The 23,268-nt window shown below is 40.0% G+C and overlaps 1 protein-coding gene across 4 annotated transcripts in view; it reads right to left on the bottom strand.

Moving 5' to 3' along the window:
* PDE3B (phosphodiesterase 3B) overlaps window positions 1-3,048 on the bottom strand; it is an 83,749-nt gene extending 80,701 nt beyond the window's left edge. The window contains exon 1 of one of the 4 annotated variants that reach the window (XM_039706943.1): window positions 1,365-3,048. In XM_039706943.1, coding sequence (XP_039562877.1) covers window positions 1,365-2,348 — 984 coding nt within the window. In that variant the 5' untranslated portion in view covers window positions 2,349-3,048. The remainder of the gene's footprint in view (window positions 1-1,364) is intronic. The other 3 variants (XM_039706945.1, XM_039706944.1, XM_039706946.1) reach the window with 3 other exon arrangements.
* Window positions 3,049-23,268: the final 20,220 nt, after the last annotated feature.

Genomic DNA, 23,268 nt, shown 5'->3' with positions numbered 1-23,268 from the left:
CATTAGATAATATGCAACGTACTGAATGAGTTATTTCTGAAGACTGTCACAGCATACTTGCATTTTAACCTTTTATGCAGAAACAATTACTATATTAATCACCGCAAACAATTACTGTATTAATCACCGTAAACAATTACTGTATTAATTCTGTTGGGCAAACTCAGGGAGGGAAATGCTCGAAAACTACTCCGCCGTTCCAGATTCACTTCGTATTTCCTCAGACCTAATGCACAGTCAATCACAAAACCTGCATTATAGAACAAATGTCAAGGAAAAACTAGAAAATTTCATTTGGCACCGATGAGTTTCAGCCACGACAGTAACAGACGGGGGATTCTGCAGCAACAATCACTTCGCAGAAACTGCTCACTTGCGCGTTTATTAAATACACTCCCCTCATTCTCCCTCCTACAGCGGGCTGATAATCCACTTGCAGCAGCCTCGGGCCAGTTCCAACACAACTCGATGTTCCTGCAGTTGACGTGCAAGTGCCCAAATAAAAACAAACTCCCCCACACGCACGGGGGTTTACGCTACAAAAAACAAGACTCATTGAAAAGTTTTCCGGGAGGTAGAAACCAACAGAGTTCCATTCAAGAAAACTGAGCGTTTCGGGCATCCCTCCAGCCCCTACTGAACAGCTCTCTCTTCAGTAAAAAGAAGTTTCTTAAAACCCATCAACCCAAAACTAACGTTAACTTAGGTGGAGCGAGGAGCAGGGGGTGAGAGAGAGAGGGAGAGAGAAGAACAAACGACAGTAATCTGCAGGGCAGAAGGACAGCTGCCACTCAAACAACGCCAACGCTCGATAAAAAATATCCCTCAAAACCTGCTATTTCTTTAGCACTTGGTAATGGTTTTGTCGATAGAAAGCGGGGAAGAACCAGAAGTGCCGGGCAGCTTAGAAAGCTGTGGTTTCTTTCTCTCGGAAATACTGCCAGACGCCGAGAAGGTGGGGGGCTTCGGAGAGGAAAAAAAAAAAACCAAAAAAAAAAACCACCAAAAAAAAACTAAAGTAACACGGTAACTGAAAGCTAAAGCTGACTGGTTTGAGGTTTTGCTCTGATCAATAAGAACGGCTGTTTAATAATTGAGATTGCATAAAAAAGCCAGCGAGCCTTCTGTCCTACAGCAAATACATTATTATGATTTAGCACCCACGCAGAAATAAAGGGTTATATCGATTCTGCAGAACCGAGCTGAGAAACCCGCTGAGGGACTAACATTCTCCTCCATTCCTCTAGCAGGAGTTTGTTAGTGAGCAGACATCCAGCACAGACACACACACAGCAGCCAGGAAAAGCTATGGAGTGGCGCTCATTCCTCCCAAAGTTTCTCCTTCAAGTTTCGGAGAAACCTACCTGCTCTCTGGAAATGCAAGGCAACGAGGGTCTCCTAAACATTTTGCAGCTGCCGTAGTAGCTGACCGAAGTTTCCCCTAGGGACACGCAGCTAGATCGCCTCCTGGGTCTGATCACAGGCACTTTTTCCTCCACGCTGGGGAGCCGTGGGTGGCGGTGATGCTGGTGGTGCGCTCCTCGGCTCTGCGCCGAGAAGATGCCGTGCTCCCCGCCACAGAGTGCCAGGAGGCAGCCTGCCACCCCGACCGTGCCGGCCAGCAGCGGGCCGAGCGCCGGGGGCAGCGCCTGGAGGCTGCTGAGCGACACCAGCCACACCAGGCTGCAGAACACCAGGACGAGGAGGCTCCGGCGCAACTTCAGGGAGCTCTGCGGCAGGGTCAGCGCTGCCACCGAGACCAGCACCGTCAGGAGCCTTCCTAGGAACATCTGCGGCTCCTCTTCATGCCCCTCCGCGGGCAGCAGCCACTGCAGCGCCACGAAGTCCCCCGAGAAGCAGCACAGGGGCAGCGCCAGCAGCCACCAGCGGGTCGTGCCGCCGCCGTGCTCCCCGCGCCGGCCGCCGACCAGGTAGCAGGTGAGGAAGAAGAAGGCACAGGCGATGCTGAAGAGAGGGCTGAGGAAGCGGGTCAGGCACAGCAAGGCGTGCAGCGGCCGCGGGCTCCGCCAGCTGCTCCCGTCCTGCTGCTCCCGGGCGCTGCCCCGGCCGGGAAAGGCCAGGAGCGAGAGGGCAGCGGCGGCCAGCACGCCCAGGGCGAGCCGAGCCCGGGAGGAGGAGGCGGTAGGAAAGAGCAGCAAGGAGAGGAAGCTCTTCGGGGGGTCCTGCCGCAGCGGGGTCGCGCAGCTCTTCACGTATCCGTTCCGCAGGCTCTCGGCGCTGCCGGGCACGGCCGCCCCGCCGCCGTCCGGCTGCGGGCAGTGCTGCGGGGCTCTGCCGGCCCCGGCGGGGGAGGCGGCCGCCGCCACAGCTTCTCGCTCTTCCCTCATGGTGGTCGGGGACGCGGCAAGGGGAGGACGGCGGAGAGGCGCGGGTCGCGCTAGCTGCGTCCCGGCCGCGCCTCCCGCATCCCCTCAAGAGAAGGGAGCCGGGCTGAGCCGCCGCTCGCCACCCGCGGGCAGCGGCGTCCGCGGCATGGTGGGTGAGGAGGGGAAAAAAAAGAGAGAAAAGGTAAAAGTCTGGCTCGCCCGCTCGCGTTCCTCAAACGGCTCCGGCGGCGGGCACTCGCTGCCGCCTCCCAGCGCCCAGCGGCGGCAGCGGCCGCGGCGCAGCCGGCGGGGGTGGGAGTGAGGCGGGGAACGGCTCCCCTCGCCCGCCCCTCTCTCTCCCCTCCCTGCCTCCCGCCTCCCCGCCCGCCTTCCCTCCTCCCCCGGGTCCCGGGAGCCGCACTTCCCGCGATCTTTTTCAAAATATAAATCTGTACGGCTGTGTCTGCCCAGCCGCCCCGCGGGACAGCGTGCGGGGCTCGGGCCGGCCCCCGCCCGGCGCCGCAGCCGCAGCAAGGCACCGTGAGGAAGCGATGGAGGGGCAGGAACGCTGGACTGGCGCGACTCTGTGCTTTATCTTGTCATCTAGCTTCGAGATGCCGCGGAAAAGTTGTTCGTACGGGCTGTAAAGAACACCCAGAGTATCGAACTGTTTTCCCTCTGAAGAGCATCACTTTTTCCTTTTTATTCTTTTTTTTTTTTTTTTTTTTTTTTTTTTTTTTTTTTTTTTAGCTCCTGAGAAGTAAGTATGGATTAGAGTAATTATCTACTTTTTTTTTTTCCGCCCTCGTTAACTAAGTTACAGACTAGACCTCATTGCACTACCAGGTTTATTTGCACAGCTAATACCTTTGGAATGGATCAAAATAAAAATTTTGGAACGGATCGTTGGAAGTGTTTAGACTGCTGTAAGGGAAAACAGACAGCTAATGGGATTTTGAGTAATGCCTTTGCTCATTTATTCTGTTTGTTTTTTTCTGGAAAAGTAACTGCTAAGCAGTTCTAAATTTATTATAATTGTGCATGTTTACCTTGTTACTTTAGAACAAAGGTCCTTTGAGACGTGTTTCCACATAATATTGTACTGCTTTACTTACACTGGTTCAGAAATCAGTTAGGGTAAGTCAGTGGTTGCACTCTTTGCTTTTTTTATTGAAACAAGGAACTCTTGAAATTATTTTGTGCCATTGCTTGTAATTCTCTCCCTTTGAGCAGCCTCCGAGTAGCAGCTGCTTTGTGGAAGCTGTGGGGTGGCAGGAAGTGCTGCTGCAGGACACGGGCCTGAAAGTTGGCCACGAACAGAAATCGTCAAGTGTGATTCCTGACAGAAAATGCAGTATGCAATTGCAAATAGAGGAATTAGAAATGGCAAATTTCCCTCCTGTACATGGGAGGGAAATAAGTGTTGATTTATTTTTTAAAAGGCAGATCAATCTAGTGGGATTTTAATACCATAGTACATCTTCCTCTGTTAGAAATACCCCTTCACTCTTTTTCAAAAAAAACCAAAAACTCCTGGCTTGGTACACTTAAAAAAGATTCTGTGCCATCACATTGGTTCTAAAAAGTTTTCATAAAAGAAAAATATGTAGTTCCTTTGGGATTATATTCTTACATTTTCTTGTATTTGTATGTTAGTGATATCGATTGGACCTCAATCAAGTATACTTGTAAATGCTTTTAAGGCTAAGAAATACCTTGCTTTTATGTAAATTCTTTAATTTTTTTTATTCCCTTGAATTCAGCTATAAATAAATGCATTCCAGAAAAAATTTGCTGGCGTCATCTTCATTAAAACACCTTTGGGTATATTCATAGCAGTGGAGACTGGGAAGTGCCTGAGGAAGACTACAGAGACAGGACATCACATGATCCCTAAATACCAAGGATGCAACCATCTGTGGCTTCAGCATTTTCTGAATCAGAGGTGGTGTGTTATTCTTGACAGTTCTTAGTAGGTTTTTAATCCACAAATTTGCCCAGTCTTTTTTTTTTTTTTTGAGTCCACATAGGTTTTTAGCATCTGCAGAGCAGTACAAGAAAAGGTCCCTACTCAATGCAACTTGACTACACAAGTGTGAAATATGGGTTTTTTAAAGTTTCCTACCTGTCTTAATTGATATTCTTCTGCTTGAACAATGAACAGTTGCTCTCTAGTCATCTTGTCTCTTGAATTCATGATTTTATATCTTTCCTCAGTCTTGCATTTATTTTTTAATAAAGTGAAGAGTTTGGGTATATTTTTTTCAGATTCTTCTCATGTTATTGTTTTTTGGGGTTTTTTTTGAGCACCACTATATGCTTTTGGAGCAGATATGAACAGGAGTTATATCCAATATTCAAGACAGAAGACCAGTCCAAATAGTGCTTTCTTTCCTTATAATTCCTGTCTCTCATTTGTTTTGCTTTGCTAGGGAAGTGAGAGAGCAGATAAACTAAGCATTGTTGAAAGTGGTTCTGTTGAACATTGAACACTGTTTTCACAGTGTTAAGTATATAGATCCCAGGCTCTGATTGTTAACATCTACATCCACTAGATAATTTTATAGGTAAGATTAGGGGTTTTTTTCTGTGTTTACATTACCATTATCTACAGTAAATTTCACCTGCCTGTGAAGTCAGCGCTGTGAGGCTGTAAGAACATTCTCTCAGTCAGTAGTTTTGTATTAACAGCATACTTTACCACCTTCCCATTTTTTTTCAAAGCATTTCTCATTAATTAATTAGCTTTAATTTCAGTGATATGTGTGCTGAAGAAATGTATACATTCCAAAATGGAATGGGAATATAGTTGGTATTTAATAATGTCTCTGTTGCCTAACAACACTCTTCCTATCACATTACAGGACCCTGAGTTGAGGAGGTTCCAATCTAATAATGAATTTCAGTATAAAGAAAACTAGGTTTGAGTACTTTAGTGTCTGATGTAAATTAGAATAGCATTAACTAAATTGCTCCTTGTAACAGAATAATTTTTAGAATAAGGAAATAACTTTTTTATTAGCTATTTCTTAAACAAATACAGAAAAACATATTGTTTTATTAAAATTGAAGACATTTATGTCAGGGGAATGTAATTTTCTTTGATCATCCTCCAGTTTCTTACTAAAACAAGATGGGTGGCTCAGTGATTTGAGTCAGGTTGGCTGTCTCTGACTATCTAATAATAATAAATACTAATATAATTAAATATTTGTTTTAAATGGTGATAAATAAGATTTTCCAAGTTAAGCCTGCTTCATCAGTGGCCTCCCTGTCTTTATGCTGAGGCAGCTTTCTTGTTCCTGCTTTTCTCCTTTTCCTCCTGAGCAGAGGGAATGAGCCAATGTCTGGGTGAAAGTTTGGCTGCCAGCAAGGGCCAAGCCACCACAATAACCATGTGTACTCAGCCCTGGAGATCTGATCAGGAAAATACTGTTAAATCTTAGGCTTCCATTGCAAAGACTGACCCTGCTGCCATCACTATGTTTTAATAGAGAATTTTCATTTATTTGGTCAAACTGAAAGCCAGACCTAGTTTTAAAGTGGAATTCTTCACGGATGAGACTACGAAAATATGGTGTTTATACCCACAGCATACTGGCAGTAGAATACAGCAACCCATAACTGATTTGGCAGTAAAGACTTACTTTTTCTTTATTAAATCTATACTAGCAAAATTCATAAACTGGTGGTACCTATCTCTACAGTGGAAAATATTTACTGACTTGACTGACAATTTAATATACGTTGTCAAGTTGTGTTTGTTAGTTTCTATTGATTTGAGACATATGAAGTTCCTTTTGCTTCCTATGTGATTAAACTTGCAAACACTTAAATCAGATTTTGAGAAGATGGGGGTATATTACTTTGTAATTCACTTCAGAAAAGCATAATAATGATTAATTTTTCAGATAGAAATGATAGTTTTTAACATAAGAATATGAACCAAAAGCAGTCCAAAAGAATATGAACCAAAAACAGTTAAATTCTCCTAATTCAGAGGATAACAATTTTTATAGCATTATTTTGAAAGTTTGGTTGGGGTTTTTTTTCTGGCTAAGGAAATTGGAAATATTTATTTATCCAGCTAACTCCACATTTTCCAGTGTCATCATTCCCAGTGATAAGTGGTCAGTGACCCTCCTATAGGATAAACTACAGGAGTCTTACAGATCTGCCTGTTATTCATCAAAGTGGTTGAACAACTGCAAGAGCACAGTGACATTTTGCTAAAAGCTCACATTTTCCCCAATAGGTTATTATACAGTCAGAATAAAATGCCTTCTTAAAAACCAACCATGTCCTTTCTCTGCCTAAAAAGAGAAATGTTTGTTTTTTCCATAATATGGTGAAAGAAAAAATAAAAAAGAAATTCACTGAAAAGGCCAAACCTACCAACTAGCAGTGCCTCTGTGTGAATGTCTCCATTTACACACTCAAACTTGCACCTAAACACCTTAAACTAAATTTAAAATGTAGTTTAGTGGGTGGTGACAACTGCTGATTATCTTCCTCCTTGTTTTCTGTGCAGGTTTGCTATCACTTCAGAACATTGCCAATGATAAAATAGATGTGTAAAACTTGAAGGAGTAGTTTTTGAAATTATAAAGCTGATTTGTAGACTTTGTCCTATTGGATTTGTAGGAATGGGTAAGCCATCAAAATTAGCATTTCTCAGAAAACAGCAAGGTACTCCTTCATCCAATGAAGGACCTTTATATTAATGAAGGATGGAATATCAAGAAAATAACACAGCAGGGTGTAGAAAAGCTGAAATTTATTCAAATGGACTATTCTAACAATTGAAAACGAGGGGATAAGAAATTGACATGGGGACAGCCTTATACCTAAAAATGGTCAATTTCTAACAACAAGAACTTCAAAAAAACTTCATCTTCTAAGGGAAAACATTGCTGGGAACCTATGACTAAGGTAAGGCTGACAAATGGGATTTTCACTAAAACGTCTGGTGGAGGATGTCTCAGTGCCCGGGCTGAGCACTGCTCTCACATCCCCTTGTGCTGCTGTGCCAGCTGAGAGGCGAGCTGGAGCTGGGGAGCTCAGAGCTGAGGGGAGAAGTGCAGTCTCATCCTCTTCCAAAGGCTGCCGGGGTTTTGCCGCTCTCTTCTGCCTGGGCCTCTGCGGAGCTGTGGCACCGGCACAGCCGCGTCAGGGCATGGCTGTGCCTCAGCCCCTGCGGCAGCTCCTGGCAGCAGCCACGTCCCCAGCAGCAGCACGGCCCTGCAGAGACCGAGGGGCTCTGGCGCTTCTGCAAGACACAGAACGGGAGAGCGTGGGGCTGAGCCCTCTTGGGATGCCTTTGGACGCTCCTGGAGACACTCTGGCCTGGCTGGGCTTTCCCGAGCTGAGGCTGCAGGAAAGAGAGCCCTGGCCGGCTCAGCCTGGTGTCCCTGGAGCTCAGCCTGAGCCTAATTCCTTACCCAGGGCCTGAAATCCCCCTCTGCCTTGAAGTCTTGGGCAAAATGCTGCCCAAGAGGTCCAGGACTCTTGGGATCTGATCGGCTTTTCTCTTCCATGGGGGTTCTCATGCCTCTCCCAACACAGGCTTGGAACAAGACCTTGTTTCCTCCCTCCCAGCCCCTGCCCCCATCCCAGCTGCCTGACACCCCTCCCTCACCTCTCCCCAGCATCTCCAGAGCCTTCTGCCAAAGCAGCATCTGAGGACAATTCCCATCAGCAGCAGCTCCAGGGCTAAGCCCACCAAAGAAAGTGCCACCGTGACCCACAAGGGGGTTGTCTCAGGGCCCATGGCCTGCGGCTCCATGTCCTCGGGAAGCTGGCCCAAGGTGCCCATGTGCCCCTTGGGGGGCCAGGCCAGCATGAGGAGTATGTAGATTTTCAGAAGCCACTGGGAGCCGTGGCCAGCCATGGTGCTGCTGTAGGTTGAGCTGCCACCCCAGCACACACTTTGGCTGTCTTTCCTCGCCAACTTCTGCTCACGCTCTGGGCATGGCAACAGGCTGAGAACAGTCCCCTGCACTGGCCCCAGAGGCTGTGGTGTCACAGAATCACAGAATCAACTGACTGGGGAGGGCCCCGTGCAAACACTGAGGCCAGCTGGGGACCCATCCCCAACATGGCAGCTCCATCAGAGCACTGAGTGCCACACCCACTCTTCCCTGGAACTCTTCCCACAAAGGGAACTGCACTACTGCCCCAGGCACCCCATTCCAATGTATTATGCCCCTCTCTGGGCAAAAGCTCTTCCTAATGTCCAACCTAAACATCCCTTGGCACAGCTTAAAATCTTTGTTGGCATTTGCTCTCTCATGTCCTTCCCATCTCTGAGAAGGCTGGCACTGCCTCGTCAGTAAGCTGCCTTTAGGCAGGAGAAGAGGCTTTGCCCATGAGTGCTGCTCAACTTTCCGGCCATGTCAAGGGGCTGCTTATTCTAATTCTTTGATGTCCCCAGGATTTTGGGAGTTGGAGCACAGTGCAGGCCCAGAGACAGCAATGGTGCTCAGTGAATGGGGCCCTGCTTGAGGGTGCCCAGCAATGCCCAACAATGCCAGGGAGGTGCCCCAGGCCTTGGTGGGAGCACCAGCTGGAGTAAGTGCCCCTGGCACAGAAGGGAGGTGAGGCCTCTGGAACTGCAGGAATCCCCTGGAACTGCAGGGGATTCTTGTGTTGGAAGGGCAGTACCCAGCCCTTGGATTCTCTTGAACCTCCTGCCTCTCCTGGAGCTGCTTGATACTTAAGGCACCATATGATAGAATACCTGCACCTGTGTAACTATGGCTAATGATATTATAGCCTCTATACACAAATAAATATCTTCATTTTCTCTCTTGTAATTTCTAAACGAAAATTTGTCTATATTTCAAAATACTAACTTTATTTTGCATTGCTAATTCTCTGTTCTAGTGTAGAATAATGAGAAAGAACTAATAATATAACAATGACTCTTTTCACTGAAGGCTGTAATCTTGGCATCCTCTTCAGCCTATTGATTGTGACCCACACATCCAGAACCTGTCTAAATCTTACCACATCAAATTTTATATTTCTTAGTTTTAATAACTGCCTTCTGTTTTTACTGCTCAATTTGATTTCTTTTTTGCCAATGCCCTGTAATCTTGGTATGCACAGAGATCAGCTCTGTTGAGAATTGCTTTTGTTTTCTCCTCAAAGCACCTTTTTCTCCTGTTCTTCAGACACATGAGATACAGATATTTGATTATTCCTTCCTAATGTAGTGCTGTCATTCCTATCAGTTTTTCACTGTGTGGACAACTTTTCATCTGTTTAGTAACTTTGGACAGAGTTGCCCAGTTCTTCACTTCATAAAACCTTTTTGTGCTTTCTTTTGAATCAGCGCAGAAATGTTAGGTAAATTCTAGAAAGTCCTCTTTAAAGTTTCTCTTCAAGCACTTCATACTGTTAAGCATCAAAATAATAAAAATCAGATCTGATTGTTATTGCATGTAAACCTGCCCTGACTGTAGTCCTTGCCCTTTTATTCATGGGGAAAGAAATTATCAATTTGGTACCAAATTTGGAAAATTTCACAGAGCAGTAACTCCAGGAAATTATGAGACACATCAGTGCTATCTAGAGCCTCCTTTTTGGCTTTCTCATCATAATCTGGGATAATTTGTGTAGAAAGTTTTGTGTATGATCAAAGAATCAGTAAATTGATGCCATGTTCAGGGAATAGTACTTTACTACCTGACTACTGGTGAGATGTAGAAAGAAAAGGTGGGAACAGAGGACTTACTTTGTGTGCAAGTTCTGAGTTAAGTTACTGCTTTTGCTGCTTTTCTTTCATTCATATCCCTTAGGAATTTGATGCCCAAATACCATTGAATTTGGCCATCAAATTTAAATTGGCTTTTCTTTGAATACTAGAGTTTGAGAAATTAATTTTTCAATTAATTTAAAGACAGGATTATAGAAAGTTTTGTGTATGATCAAAGAATCAGTAAATTGATGCCATGTTCAGGGAATAGTACTTTACTACCTGACTACTGGTGAGATGTAGAAAGAAAAGGTGGGAACAGAGGACTTACTTTGTGTGCAAGTTCTGAGTTAAGTTACTGCTTTTGCTGCTTTTCTTTCATTCATATCCCTTAGGAATTTGATGCCCAAATACCATTGAATTTGGCCATCAAATTTAAATTGGCTTTTCTTTGAATACTAGAGTTTGAGAAATTAATTTTTCAATTAATTTAAAGACAGTTAGGATTTCATAGGCAGTAATTGTGTCTGCCTCAACTTTTTTATCAGTTGTGCATCAATGCTTGAATAAACAGAGAAATGGCATTATTATAACATAACCAGCTAGCAAAACCAACCAAAAAAAAAACAAAAACCAAAAACAAAAAACAAGGAAACAACAAACTAAAGAAACATTTTGCTTCCAGAAAACCCATAAAGTGTGGCTCACTTAGGAAATCAAAAGTTTTGACCAACTTCAATGCTGGGAGAAACACCAGCATTGTGCCTTATCTTTCTGAGTTCATGTGGTGCCAATCACTGCGGTTACTCTGTAGGAACATGTGCTGCAGCCAGCAACTGGAACTGCTTGGATCACCTCCTGGTTTTCCACGTGCTAAGTGCTCTCTCTTAAATGCAGCCTCCACCAGCTGCTAAGGTGTTTGCTCTTCTGCAGTGCTGAAGACTGAGAGAGAGCTGTGGTGGTTTGTAGGCCACCAGACATAATGGGAACAAGCTCCTGAAGGAGATGGCAAAATGCAGTTGTTGGAGGAATTCAAAATATATTGGTGAAAGAGGCTTCTTGTGCAAATGTATTCACTAAGCATGGTGTCAGTATTCTTGCAATTAGTTGCTGTTAATCTGTCATGTCTAAGGGTGACAGATTCAGTTGCATTCCACATCAAGCAAAGCAGTCACTTTCAAAGTAAGTTACAACATTGTGAGCTTCATCATGTGGCAGCAAAGACTGGGTTACTAAAAATTACATCTTCTGGTTGAATTTCTCAAAAAACAGGCCCATGGGAAACAAAACTGGAAAAGAGTAATAAAAAGCAAGCTGTTTCTTGTATGATAAGGTGTCTTTAATGGTTGTTGTGCTTGTCAGTTTAAAAAGCATGGGCAATGCACTGGAAAGCACTGGAAAGATGGAGTTGCTGTGGAAGGCCATTGTTAGATGAGATTTCCCATTTCTAGTGAAGGAAAATATCCATGAGGTGATCTTTGACAAACTAATGGTGAATAGCAGAAATATTGTATCAAGTTAATTAAACACAAACTCTCTTTAGAAACTACAAGGACAAAAATCTTTCTTGTGCCCATATTTTTATTTTTATGAGAAGAAGCAGCAGCATACTGGCTTTTGGTGCTAAATCCAGATGCTTCCACTATTTTATTTTTTAAATCTAAGGGGTCATGCTCCTCATCTGAACAAACTGGGACTCTTTGGAAATGGACCAACATGTGCAATCCCAGATAAGAACATAATGATGTGCACCTCTACAGCTGAAATAGGCTTCAATCATACCCAGGCTCTCACTTTGGGAGTGAAAACATCAACCATTATTTTTAATGTTTTACAAACAGAATCTGTTGATGCTGATGTGATTTCAGCAGTTAGGCCATGTATAATCTACATGTCCGTATAAAAAAAATTGTCTAACACTTCATATTGAATTTATGAAAAAATTTCATGGAATTGAATGACTTTTAAAACCAACATTTTTATGCTATATATAAAGTATAAACTAAAAAAAAAATATTGAGAAGTTGTTCAGAAAGTACACATTTAAATAAAACTCGGATGTCTTTGGCAATTGTTTTTTCCTAGGCACCATGAATTTGAATGTTCACATCCTAGCAAAAATAAAGATAATGGGCTATCACATTCAAAAAATAGCTGTCAAAGTTCTGACTTTAAGATACTTGAGAACTGTGTAATTATATATGGTACTAATTTTTTTACATGAGCTTATTTAGAGAATAGTGGCATAGTTGGGGGGGGTAATACTAAAAATGTAGGGATTCATCAAACATTACCAGATTTCACTTTTTCACCCAATTATTCAAGTACAATTTGTCATCCTATATTGTAAATTAAATTGGAGGTTAATAATAAAACAGAAGGTGACTTTCTTTATAGGTAGCATTTCTATAAAAAGTTTATTTTATGCTGAATTGTGTTTTATTATAAAATCTGCACTTTCAGTGAAATAACATTAAACTTAAAAATACATACTAATATTTCAATGTCAATTCAGTCCTTAACTTGCTAATTGAAATTTCTGTCTTGAATTGAAATAGAGGCATTTTATGGACTCTGCTTATTAATAGAGTTAAAGATTAAATCTAACTAGGGAGCTGGTTTGATTTTTCAGAGAAGTCTGACTTAATGCATGAGCATCAGATGCATTAGTATATTCTGAGAAAGATCAAAATCAGTCTGAATCAGGTCATTTATTGGGAGTGAGAGGGGAGAAAAAAATTAGCTGAGTCTTTCAGTGAGCTTCCATCATTTCCAGGTCTTTCAGATACCCATTTTATTGACCTTAAATCAGTAAGACAGGTCCTTGTTAATTAACATTCTTTTAAATTCTGTTAAATTGCTAAAATTGCATTATACTGTCAGCAGGCATAAAATAACCCAGTAAAGAAATTTGCTGAATTATACCTCTTCAGGGTCTGGCCTGTTTCAGCACATGCTTGAAGATAATCTCAACTGTTTTGCTTGGCTGTATTATTCCATTCAGTTTTGTGCATGAAAATCTTATAGACCTTAATGTATTTAGAAAATCGTCAGACTTTAATGCTTTCTTATGGTAAGTACTGGACAAGCTTGGACCTTGAAGAAAACAGAGCCACTAATTGTTTTGTTCATAGTTCAATAAAACTGGAACCTTCAACTTGAAGTATCAGGCTGCAGATATCTGACAACTAGTGGAATATGTAAAGTATCTTACTTCTTGAATTAAAAAAAAAATGGACTTTTAAGCCTTCTGGTACTCTCTGTTGTTTGGAAATTAATTTTATTTTTTAGCATTCAAAGCAACAAAGGACTAACAAGACAGTCTATGCAAGCAAATTTCCAGAACAAAAACATGTTCCAAAGAAAGAAAAAATGTAACAGAATCCTGTAATTGTGACTTAGTAATTATATCTGCTAGAGATTCCGCATGAGATTAAAAATACAGCAAAATTATGCAATTAAGCTAATTAGCTCATTAATGTGGAAGTATTTTGTCATTCTAATCACAGAAGGAATTCATCTGAGTAAAAAAGCAGACAGGAATAAATTGTGGTAGGAGACAGAAATTGTCTGGTTTTAAAATGATAAATTTATGTGGTTTATGTCTGTCCTCTAAAACCTAAGCACCTACATTTCTCAGGTTAATTTTATTTTTATTACTTGTTAAGGGCAAGTTGCTGATCACACATAACCTGGGCCTTCTTTGTTGTTCAGGAAGATATCACAGGCAGTGAAAGCATTCCAGTTTCAAACAACTTGGCTCAATAATCTTTTCTATTTAAGTCTACCTCTGTAGCTAAAAGTCACTTTTGTTCCTCATATAATACAATAGGATTGCTCAGCATTTGTAATCAATACTGTGCAAAATGTCACTAATTTATCAGCCTACTCTTAGTATCTTAGCTGAAAGTCCTGTTGGCCATTCATTTATGAAGTTGTGTCAGGGGATCTGGAAAAGGTTCCACACCCAGAGAGTGGTTAGGCACTGGAAGAGCTCCCCAGGGCAGTGGTCACAGCACCAGCCTGGCAGAGTTCAAGAAGCTTTTGGACAATTCTCTCAAGCACAGGGTGTGACTCCTGGGGTGTCCTGTGCAGGGCCAGGAGCTGGACTGTGGTCCTGGTGGGTCCTTTCCAATTCTGCGAACCACAGTTTATTGAAAGCAGTACCCATTAAGACAGCTCAGAATTTACCACATAAGAAACTGCACACTGAGTGAAGTGAAATGTTTTTGTAATTCTGATGGGGTTGCTGCTTATGTCACCTCTATACAGCACAATGACACAACCCGCAATATTTGTAAATAATGCAGATGTATTTAGTTGTCAAAGGCAAACAAATGGAGGTAAAGCAGTGTCACAAGATCAAGTAACACAAAAGTGACTGGATCATTTAACTCAGCTATTTTTGTACTCAAAACTAGTGCTTGTCATCCTAGTGCATGATGTTACAGTAAGAGGAGGAAGAGTTAGATGTGGAAATGTGTTTAAAAATTTCCAAGATGTGTATTTTTGTTAGTTAATATTTTTAATAAGTAGGATCTTTTAGAAAATTGTTAACAGCATGTCTGAACTGACTACATAAGTAAAAATAAGGGTATGCTATAGAAATTTTATAATTCTAAATCTAGATAATGCAAGTTATTAACTTCTGTTGATTAAATTTTATGTGCTTATTTACAGCTAAAATGAGCCCAGCATGCTGGTATACAAAGTAATGGTGTAGAAACAATCAGCCATGTGCATCTGCTGGACCTTGCAATGAAAGGATAACAACTGCAATATCAAAAGCAACACATTTAGAAAGGTTCTTCCATTGATTTGGAGTTTTTTGTATTTGAATTTAACAAACTTTGAGGAAAGGACCTTGAAAGGAAGCAAATTGGACACAGCATAGGTTTTTACTAGAGCTGATTAGGGAAACCCAGAAGTTGAGATTATATCTTTGCACTTATGCTCAATTAGTAGTAACGAGCTAGCAATGACTGGTGCTTAATCTAAGAAACTCACTGTATGAGCCAATAACTGTGTTTCAGTTTACATCATTAACTGAGTTCCTATTTGTCATGCACTTGTAATATCCTTTATGCCATTCCATAATGTTTCCTGTTGTGATTGTTAAATTGTGTGTCACCTAATCACCCTCTACAACACCCTGAAAGGAGGTTGTAGCCAGGTGGGGGTCAGCCTCTTCTCCCAGGCAACCAGTGACAGGATGAGAGGACCCAGTCTTAAAATGTGCTAGGGGAGGTTCAGGTTGGAGCTGAATCTGGAAATATTTCTTCACTAAAGGGCTGTCAAACATTGCAATGGGCTGCCCAGGGAGAAGGTGGAGTCACCGTCCCTGGAGGTGTTCAAGGAATGACTGGACGTGGCACTCAGTGCCATGGTCTGGTGGACACAGTGGTGATAAGTCAAAGGCTGGACTTCAAGGTCTCAGGGGTCCTTTCCAATCTAAATGACTCTGTGACCATGTAAGATTTTATGAAAGCATGGAAAAAACTGTCTCAAGGGTTTTTTGTAACCTGAAAATCTGTCTACTTCAAACTTGATGGAATTTTATTTACATTTGGAAAAAATACTATATCAATTGCAAGTTATATGAAACACATATATCTTATTTTCTTGTAACTACTAGCGTAACACTGACCATGAAATGAGTTACAGATGTTTTTATTTAGTCAACATTCAAATATTTTTTCCAGAGCAATAGACGTTGCACAGTAAATTTCACTGCTACAGTATTCACCAGCACTGAACTACAACAAACTGCAGTGCTATGTTTATTTGAGTATTTTTTACTGCTACATTAAAAATGTATTTACTACAATTAGAATTTTTATTAAACATGAATACTGTATTACACCAATATATTGCTAGATAGAAAAGCACAGTGAATAAACAATACAATTAGTAAATGAAGTGAACATGAACCTGTATTACCCTTTATTATTATTTACTTACTGATTTGTAAAAGTTGCTCGTTTGTAATCTGTTTCTCTGTGACTGCTGCTAATTACAAAGACTCTAAAATTCATAATAATTACTGCCTAGTACCAGTGTGTGCTTGGTAACAGTTTGAAAGTTTGTGATTCCTGGCCACTTTGGTATTTAGTACTTAATTATTGTAGGGCTTATTGCAAAGTAGCAGTTCCCTAAATGTAGGTCTCCTAAATGTATGCATTCTTTGGGGTTTAAAATACTATTCACTACTTTCATTATTTGATGTCTGAAAATTACAAAAAATCTGTGTACCAGGAGGTTACACTGATACCAAAGCAGCTGAGTGACACACTTTAGCTGAAGTTCTTTACATCATATATTCAAATTGCTGCTGTTAATTCTGAGGCACTTTTGTATTAAAAAGTGATCATCACATGTCAGGTGGTACTGTTAACGTTTGGTCTAAACAAGATTTTATGATCTTCAGTTTTGGCCTTGATTTCGTACTGTGAAGTTGTTTATGTAGTCCTGATCATTAAAATATTACATACTTGGCATATTTGCTTTCTTTAATGCTGAAAGTGAGGAATACATCAGCTACACATAAATTAAGTTTTGCTTTTATTTATTACCATGTCCCCTTCCCATGACTGATGCATTTTTTATGTGAGTTCTGAAAGGAGTGGAATGAATAAAAAAATAGCATTGTGGTTTTAAGGAAAAGTTTAGTTAAATTTTCAGTGCTTTCTGATACATTAGAAGAAGAAAGATAATTTTCCAGACTCAACAGTTTAGTTGTTAAAAGGTACATGAGACAGTTGTGGTGTTAATTGAAATCCTGAGACGTATCCTATTTAGTTACCACCCAGTCAGGTCTCCTCCACAAACAGGTCTGTACCAAATCTAATGGTGACATTAGCATATTCTGAACAGAAAAACCTTGAATTGCTGTAAAATATATTAATCCAGCATGTAAATTAAAATAACTAGGTCATTTTCAGTTGAGAGGCCTGATTCTTTTCTTTATTGCCTAGCAAAGTAAAAAGGCCTTAGAGAGGACAGACAAGACTACTGCTTTAATATATATATATTTTATACTCAGGCTTTGAACAATAATTATCTATAAACATGCTTCTGAGAGGTATAGCTATAAGCCCTTGTTTTTATAGTAGATACAGGAATATATTGACCTGGAATGTAAGTGAAATTAGTATATAATTGATTACTATGTGGTAAAAGTTCCAGTTGCCACAGCAGTATCCACAAGTACATTTGGTTAAGTTTGTTTTAGGCTGAAACATAGATAAAATATTTTTATAAATGGACATGATGGTTTAGAAAATATTTGTGAAGTCAGACCAAGCTTTTCAAGTTACTTGAAAAGTTTGTATCAAGTGACAAAATGACCTGTAGAAGTTTAACTTATGTGAACCTTAACCAATAGAATGGGTTACTTCCCATGAATTGTTAATTGCTTAATCACCAGGAATAGTTCACACACGCAAATGTAAAATATTTAGATATGGAATGCAAACAAAGGTTCCAAGAGTCAAAAGCTCTTTCTTTCCATAAGAAACCTGGCATCTGTTTTTCTTCCTTCCCCATCTTTTCCCCGCCACTTTTCACTTCATTTTTCTCTATGGACAGGCTACAGGACTTGAAGAGCTCAGGCTATAGGACTTGAAGAGCTCACTTCTTAAAAAGCTTTCTTGGTGATTAGGAGTAAGCTAAAGACACTTTGGTTGAATAAGGCAAAGGTTCCATACTCTCTTTATCAGCTGATCTGTTTCTGTTCACCCTGAGGACCTCATCTGTACCAGTGCTCCAGGCCAGATAATCTTACTGATGGCAGCAAGGGGAGGGCACAAGTGTCAGTCCCTGCATAATGACAATGGGACAAAAAGCACAAACCTATTTCTACTAATTGAGTTGAAATGTCTACTGAATCAAAATGATTCCTCATTTCATATATTGTGGAATGCTGGCTCCCAACCTGGAAACTTTTTCCATTTTCTTACAGCTAAGAGGGTTTTGGCTACTGCTGAAATTTTTAGTCTACATGTTTTGGGTTCTGCTCTGGGGTCTTGAGAGGTGCATTGATTTTGGCAATTGTTTCCTAATCTCAGATGATCGTTCCCTTTACATTGATAGCAAATATTCCTTGGCAATTTTCTCTTTATACCCACTGAGATCATTAGCACTACTGTCAGGAGCATTTGTCAATTAGGTTTTGGGGTTCTTCAGGACCAAATCTTAAAACATCTTGTTATCCCACCAACACAGCTAGAAAATTGCTTCTGAGCATTCTGTTTCAATCAGATTGGGAAAGAGCAGAATTCCAAAGACAAAACCCCATACCTCGGACTCTGATTCCTGAATGAGACTTTAGTAGTGTGTCAGCTCCATTGTGGCAACTGGAGAAGCTTTTCAGACCAGCAACATCCCATTGTTTGTTTTCCAGAGAGCCCTAAAGGAGGCTATTGCCTGTTATACAGTTTAAGGAAAAGCTCTCCCTGTGATCAACATCTTCAGCTCCCCTCAGGATATCAGCAGTACTTTCCAAGGCTACTTCTCCAAAAAGTCAGCAGTTAGTTATACTCCATAAAACACTGGACTCTTCAGCCTCATTCCACATTTGGAACTACCTTGTGTGCTTCTTAAACTATATCCACACGATCTTTGACCATCTGGTGACCTTTATCAGATTACTGCCTAAAGATTTTTGCCAGAAGTTTGACACTCCAATTATTGAGGGTCATATATCATCTAGAACAATCCTGCAAGCCTCACTTGACACAGCAGGGAAAGCAGTCTGTGCTTTCACCGCCCCCTTATTTCTTAGGCAGTTTTTTTGGCTTCTGCGTTTCCAGGAAGAATAAAGCTATTATAAAGAAAGAGATTTTTGAGCATCTTTTCCAAAGGAGCATTGCAGTCTACAAAGGGGGGTGAGCTGGAACATCATAACAGAAGTAAGCAGAAGTGATAGAAAATTACTTACTCTTCTACTGGTTGTTATGTCAAGTTTTTTCTCTTATTAAAGTATAGACTTTTTCATGGATGAGTCTGAGGAACATTATTATTTGAATGTTCTTCTAACTGCCCATTCTCCAAGGCCTTTGTAGCAGACTCCTGCTTCCTTGGCTAGAAGTTACGTCTGCGAGACTTGAGATGGGAAGGAGCTATGCTGTTCTCTCCAGAAGTAAATATATCATGTATCAAACACATTTGCTAGCAATCTGCCCAGGTTCTTGAATGAGCTGAGAAACAGATTAGGTCAGTCAAGCATCCATATCACATGCAGGAAGTCCATGCCAATGATCTTGAGACTTTTCTACAAGGAATGTGGTTAACCAAGACTTACTCTTCCCATGGATGTGAATAGGAAATGCCAGTCTTTTTACTCCAGAGTGGCTTCCAGACTCTTTTGTAATCAATTGTTAAAGACGACAAATGCATTCAAATATTATTTTTTTTAATGCCCAGAGTGATTTTTTTTTTTCTCTTCAGACAAATACCATAATTAATAGAAGAACAAGTAAAAGCCAAATGTATTTGGCCAAGTAGGCTTAATTTTCCATGTGACACACAGAAAAGACTATTTTCTTTTCCTTGTCCTTCTCAGGAATTCTGCTCTATTTCCTGGATGGTGCTGGATTCCTCTAGCAGCTCAATCTATTTGACTGCTCTTTTAGCACTGCACTTCCAGACTAGTATCCTTCTTGGTTGTGTTGCTACAACAGTAATTCTGTCTTGAAAGGTTTGTTAATTTATTTTTCTCCTTTATCTGCTAGTTTTCAAGTAGGTTTTGAATATCATAGTTGTTTCTTCATCTTCTCAACAATTTGGAGTGAAGAAATGTCACTTGAAATTTGAAGTATTTGTGAATGCTCATCACAGATCCTTCATAACCCAGCCTAATCTTACAAGAGTATTCATTAAGAAAGAAAAAGTATGGAAGAACACATGCAAAGATAGATATACATTTAAAAAGTTATCAACTCTTTCAAGAAAAGACCTTAAAACAGTGATAATGCTTATGCAGCAGTGCAGATTAAGAAATGGCATTTCATGAGCTGAGAAACATTCTCTAAAATTCACTTTGCAGAAATGAGTGTACATGAGTTCATCCCTGGCTAGAAACCAGAGAAAGTTGGTCAATTTCTAACCAATGCTCAAAAGTCTGCTAAAGGAGAGGTAAACCCCTCCCAAGAATGAAGCACTGCTGTTGTTTTACTGCTATACTACACTTGCACAATGCTGTGTTACTAAAAACTTTGTAATAATACAAATGTGCACAATGAAGTTGTTATAGTGTCAATTCCTGACCTATTTTTCAATTTCTATCCTTCATGGCTAATCAGATTTAGGCTGCCAAAACCCAGAAGACCATTCACAAATGTGTTGCTGGAGGGTGATACTCAGTATCTAGATTAATCCTTTAAACTCACTAGGCAGATGTTATGACGCAGAATTTGGAGATTTAATCATGTAACTGTCAGTTTTAAATAAAAGCAGAAATAAAATATATTTTATATGCTTTCCTAATTTGTTTTAAATTTGGCAGTACCAACTACAGGTTCAAGACCTAAGTAAAACTGTGGCTATACTGAAGGAAGTCACTCAAAAAAGCCCAGATGTAATGCTCTAAAGAGTGTAACCCAGAAACTGGATTTTAAAATCCAGGTTGAACATATTCTAAAGAAATGACTAATGAGTCTTAATTGCATTTGAAATAGATACTGATGTCACTTTAGAAGAAAGCTACAATATCAAAGGGCAAGCTACATACACGAGTGAAGCTTGGTTATTATTGATAGGAAAGCAGCACCAGGGAATACTTCAAATTACATTGTGTAAGTGATTTTTTGGATAAGATCCTAAACAAATTAACTTCATGTTTAGCTTTAGAGGTAAGAAGAGTATTTTTGTCTGAAACTAATCTAAATAACATGCTGAGTATTGTGTAAAGGTAATAGTGAGAATACAGAATTTGAAGGTAATAGTGAGAATACAGAATCTGATAAAAGGAGCATTCTGTTTGAAAGGAGATTATTTTGTAACTGTGATTTACAGTTACACCCATGTGATTTTCTGCAATACAGAAAGAAATACAAATCCATTCATATTCACTGCTCACCGTGAGGCAAGAAGGTGTCCAGGGTTTTCTGGTAATTGTATTGATGTAATACATTTTGAATTGCATAACAAAAAATTGCTAGCCTCTATCACTGGTCCCTTCAAAATCCTAAGGCATGTCTTCAATTTTCAACCTGGAAAATAGCTTCCTGTGTATTGAGTATGATAAAACAGTTGAAAGGGTCTGTATAAATGCAGGAATAGTCTTCTGATTTCACAGTATATATATATTTTTTATTTTATTTTTTTTTAAATTTCTGTGCTCCAAGCATGAAACTTATCATTTGGTAACAACTTTTGTCTGAATAATCATTATTCCCGTTTGCTTAATGATGTGATAAACACAGCCTAAAATATTTTCGTGCCGTGGAATCTGTTGTGAATGAGACATCTATAGTCACAAATTGATTTGATACATACTTCTTAAAATTAAAACCAGACATGCAGATGTGTGACTCTGTGCTGATATGTTAATAACAAATGCAGAGCTTTTTAGATACTCACTCACTGCATTCAAGGCAGGGTTACATCAAGGTGGTCTGGAATTAATTTAAAGCCCTTTTGGCCCATCACTGAGTCCTTCCAGGGACCAGGCATAGAAGCCAATGGTTGTGCCAAATACTCTGGATTTAGAATTATCCTTACATCAATGGAATTTTTTCATTATTTAAGCATGTGTGATGCAGTGTCTGAGCTCCGTGATCTGTCAGAATTATCGCAGACAATGGACAGAGCAGTGCCAGAAGATCTCTCACATTTGTCAGGACAGGCTTAAATTTCTGCTTGCATTGTTGTTAGTTTAGGAATACATGCAATAAGGATGACAGAGCCAAACAAAATTTGTTCTATGAAGACTGGGATATGCATGACAGCAAAGCTGTTAAAATCCATGTAGCAAAATTAGGAGCTTGGCAAAAAGTAAAATAAACCTGGCTGATGACAGCAGGATTTTTAGGACTAAAGCCTACTCAAACATCTATTTTTCCTGCATATTAATTCTCTATTGATGTCTTTCCTAATCAAAAACTCAATTCACAGTAAGAATAGGCTGAGTCACTTTTAAAAAGATGTGGTCTACAAATACCAGAACCATTGCCTAAACAGTAACTATTACAATGTTTATCTCTCCCACAGAACTTGAAAATGCCTGTAAAGAGAAGTGTCACATAAATCCTTAAGGCTTTGCCATGGATAGTACGTCATTCCTAGAGCCTTTTCTCTCTCTCTTTTTTATTTTATTTTATTTTTTTAAGTTTAATATCCTCCAGAAAATTTGTTTCTGTAGGTAAATATCTTTTCCTTTTGCAAGCAGAAATTTTTGGCACCAGTAGATGCGGCAAAAATATTCGGAACATTTTATTGTGTGATCTACATATAAGCACTCATTGTAAAATATTTATGGCATATAAATGCATAAGTAAGAAAGCAATACTTTGTCTACTCATTAATTTAATATGACAACAATGTTGGTGGTAAGGAAATGGGATCCATTAGTGGTCTCACGGCTTCATTTCTGTGCCACCCTGTTATTTCCTGTGATGATTCTTTCATAGGGAGAAATTTTGAACCTAACTGAGAGAGTGTTTATTCATGAATCTATTCACTACTCTGTCTCAAAATGTCATATACCCACTGCTGAAGGTTTGATGATGCTTTGGTTTTGATTCAGGTATACTCAAAAATAGTTCCAACAATATGAATCAACAGAGCAGTTAATATATTTGAAAGAGGTTATGCAGCTATATGCCCACTGAAATGGATCTGTTATCCATAGAAACTTAGTAACTGCCATTCTTTTTCATTGAAATGAAAAGCTTAGCAGATTTTCTCATATCTGCAACAATATCTTTCATAATTCTCCAAAAAATTCATAATAATTCTTCAGTTGCATTTTGATGACTCAGACAATTCTATGTATGCTGTTTAAATCATAACTTCTAGGCTAGCAAGAAATTTACAGCTCAAAATACATTTTTCTTGTACAATAAAAGCTTGTTATACAGAAACTCTTCCTCACTCAGAGTGAGGAAAGAAATAAAGAAGAAATAAATTTCAGGTCCAAGAAATAACCAGCAATAATATCCATCTAAATTTATCTGTAAATATATTTCTGGTCTATTCAAACAAGAACCTACAAATAAAAGCTATTTCCATGACCAGGATATG

This window comes from Passer montanus, unplaced genomic scaffold (genome assembly GCF_014805655.1).
Source record: "Passer montanus isolate IOZ18808 unplaced genomic scaffold, ASM1480565v1 scaffold2, whole genome shotgun sequence".
NCBI classification, from domain to species: domain Eukaryota; kingdom Metazoa; phylum Chordata; class Aves; order Passeriformes; family Passeridae; genus Passer; species Passer montanus.
This window is presented reverse-complemented; position numbering and strand designations above follow the sequence as displayed.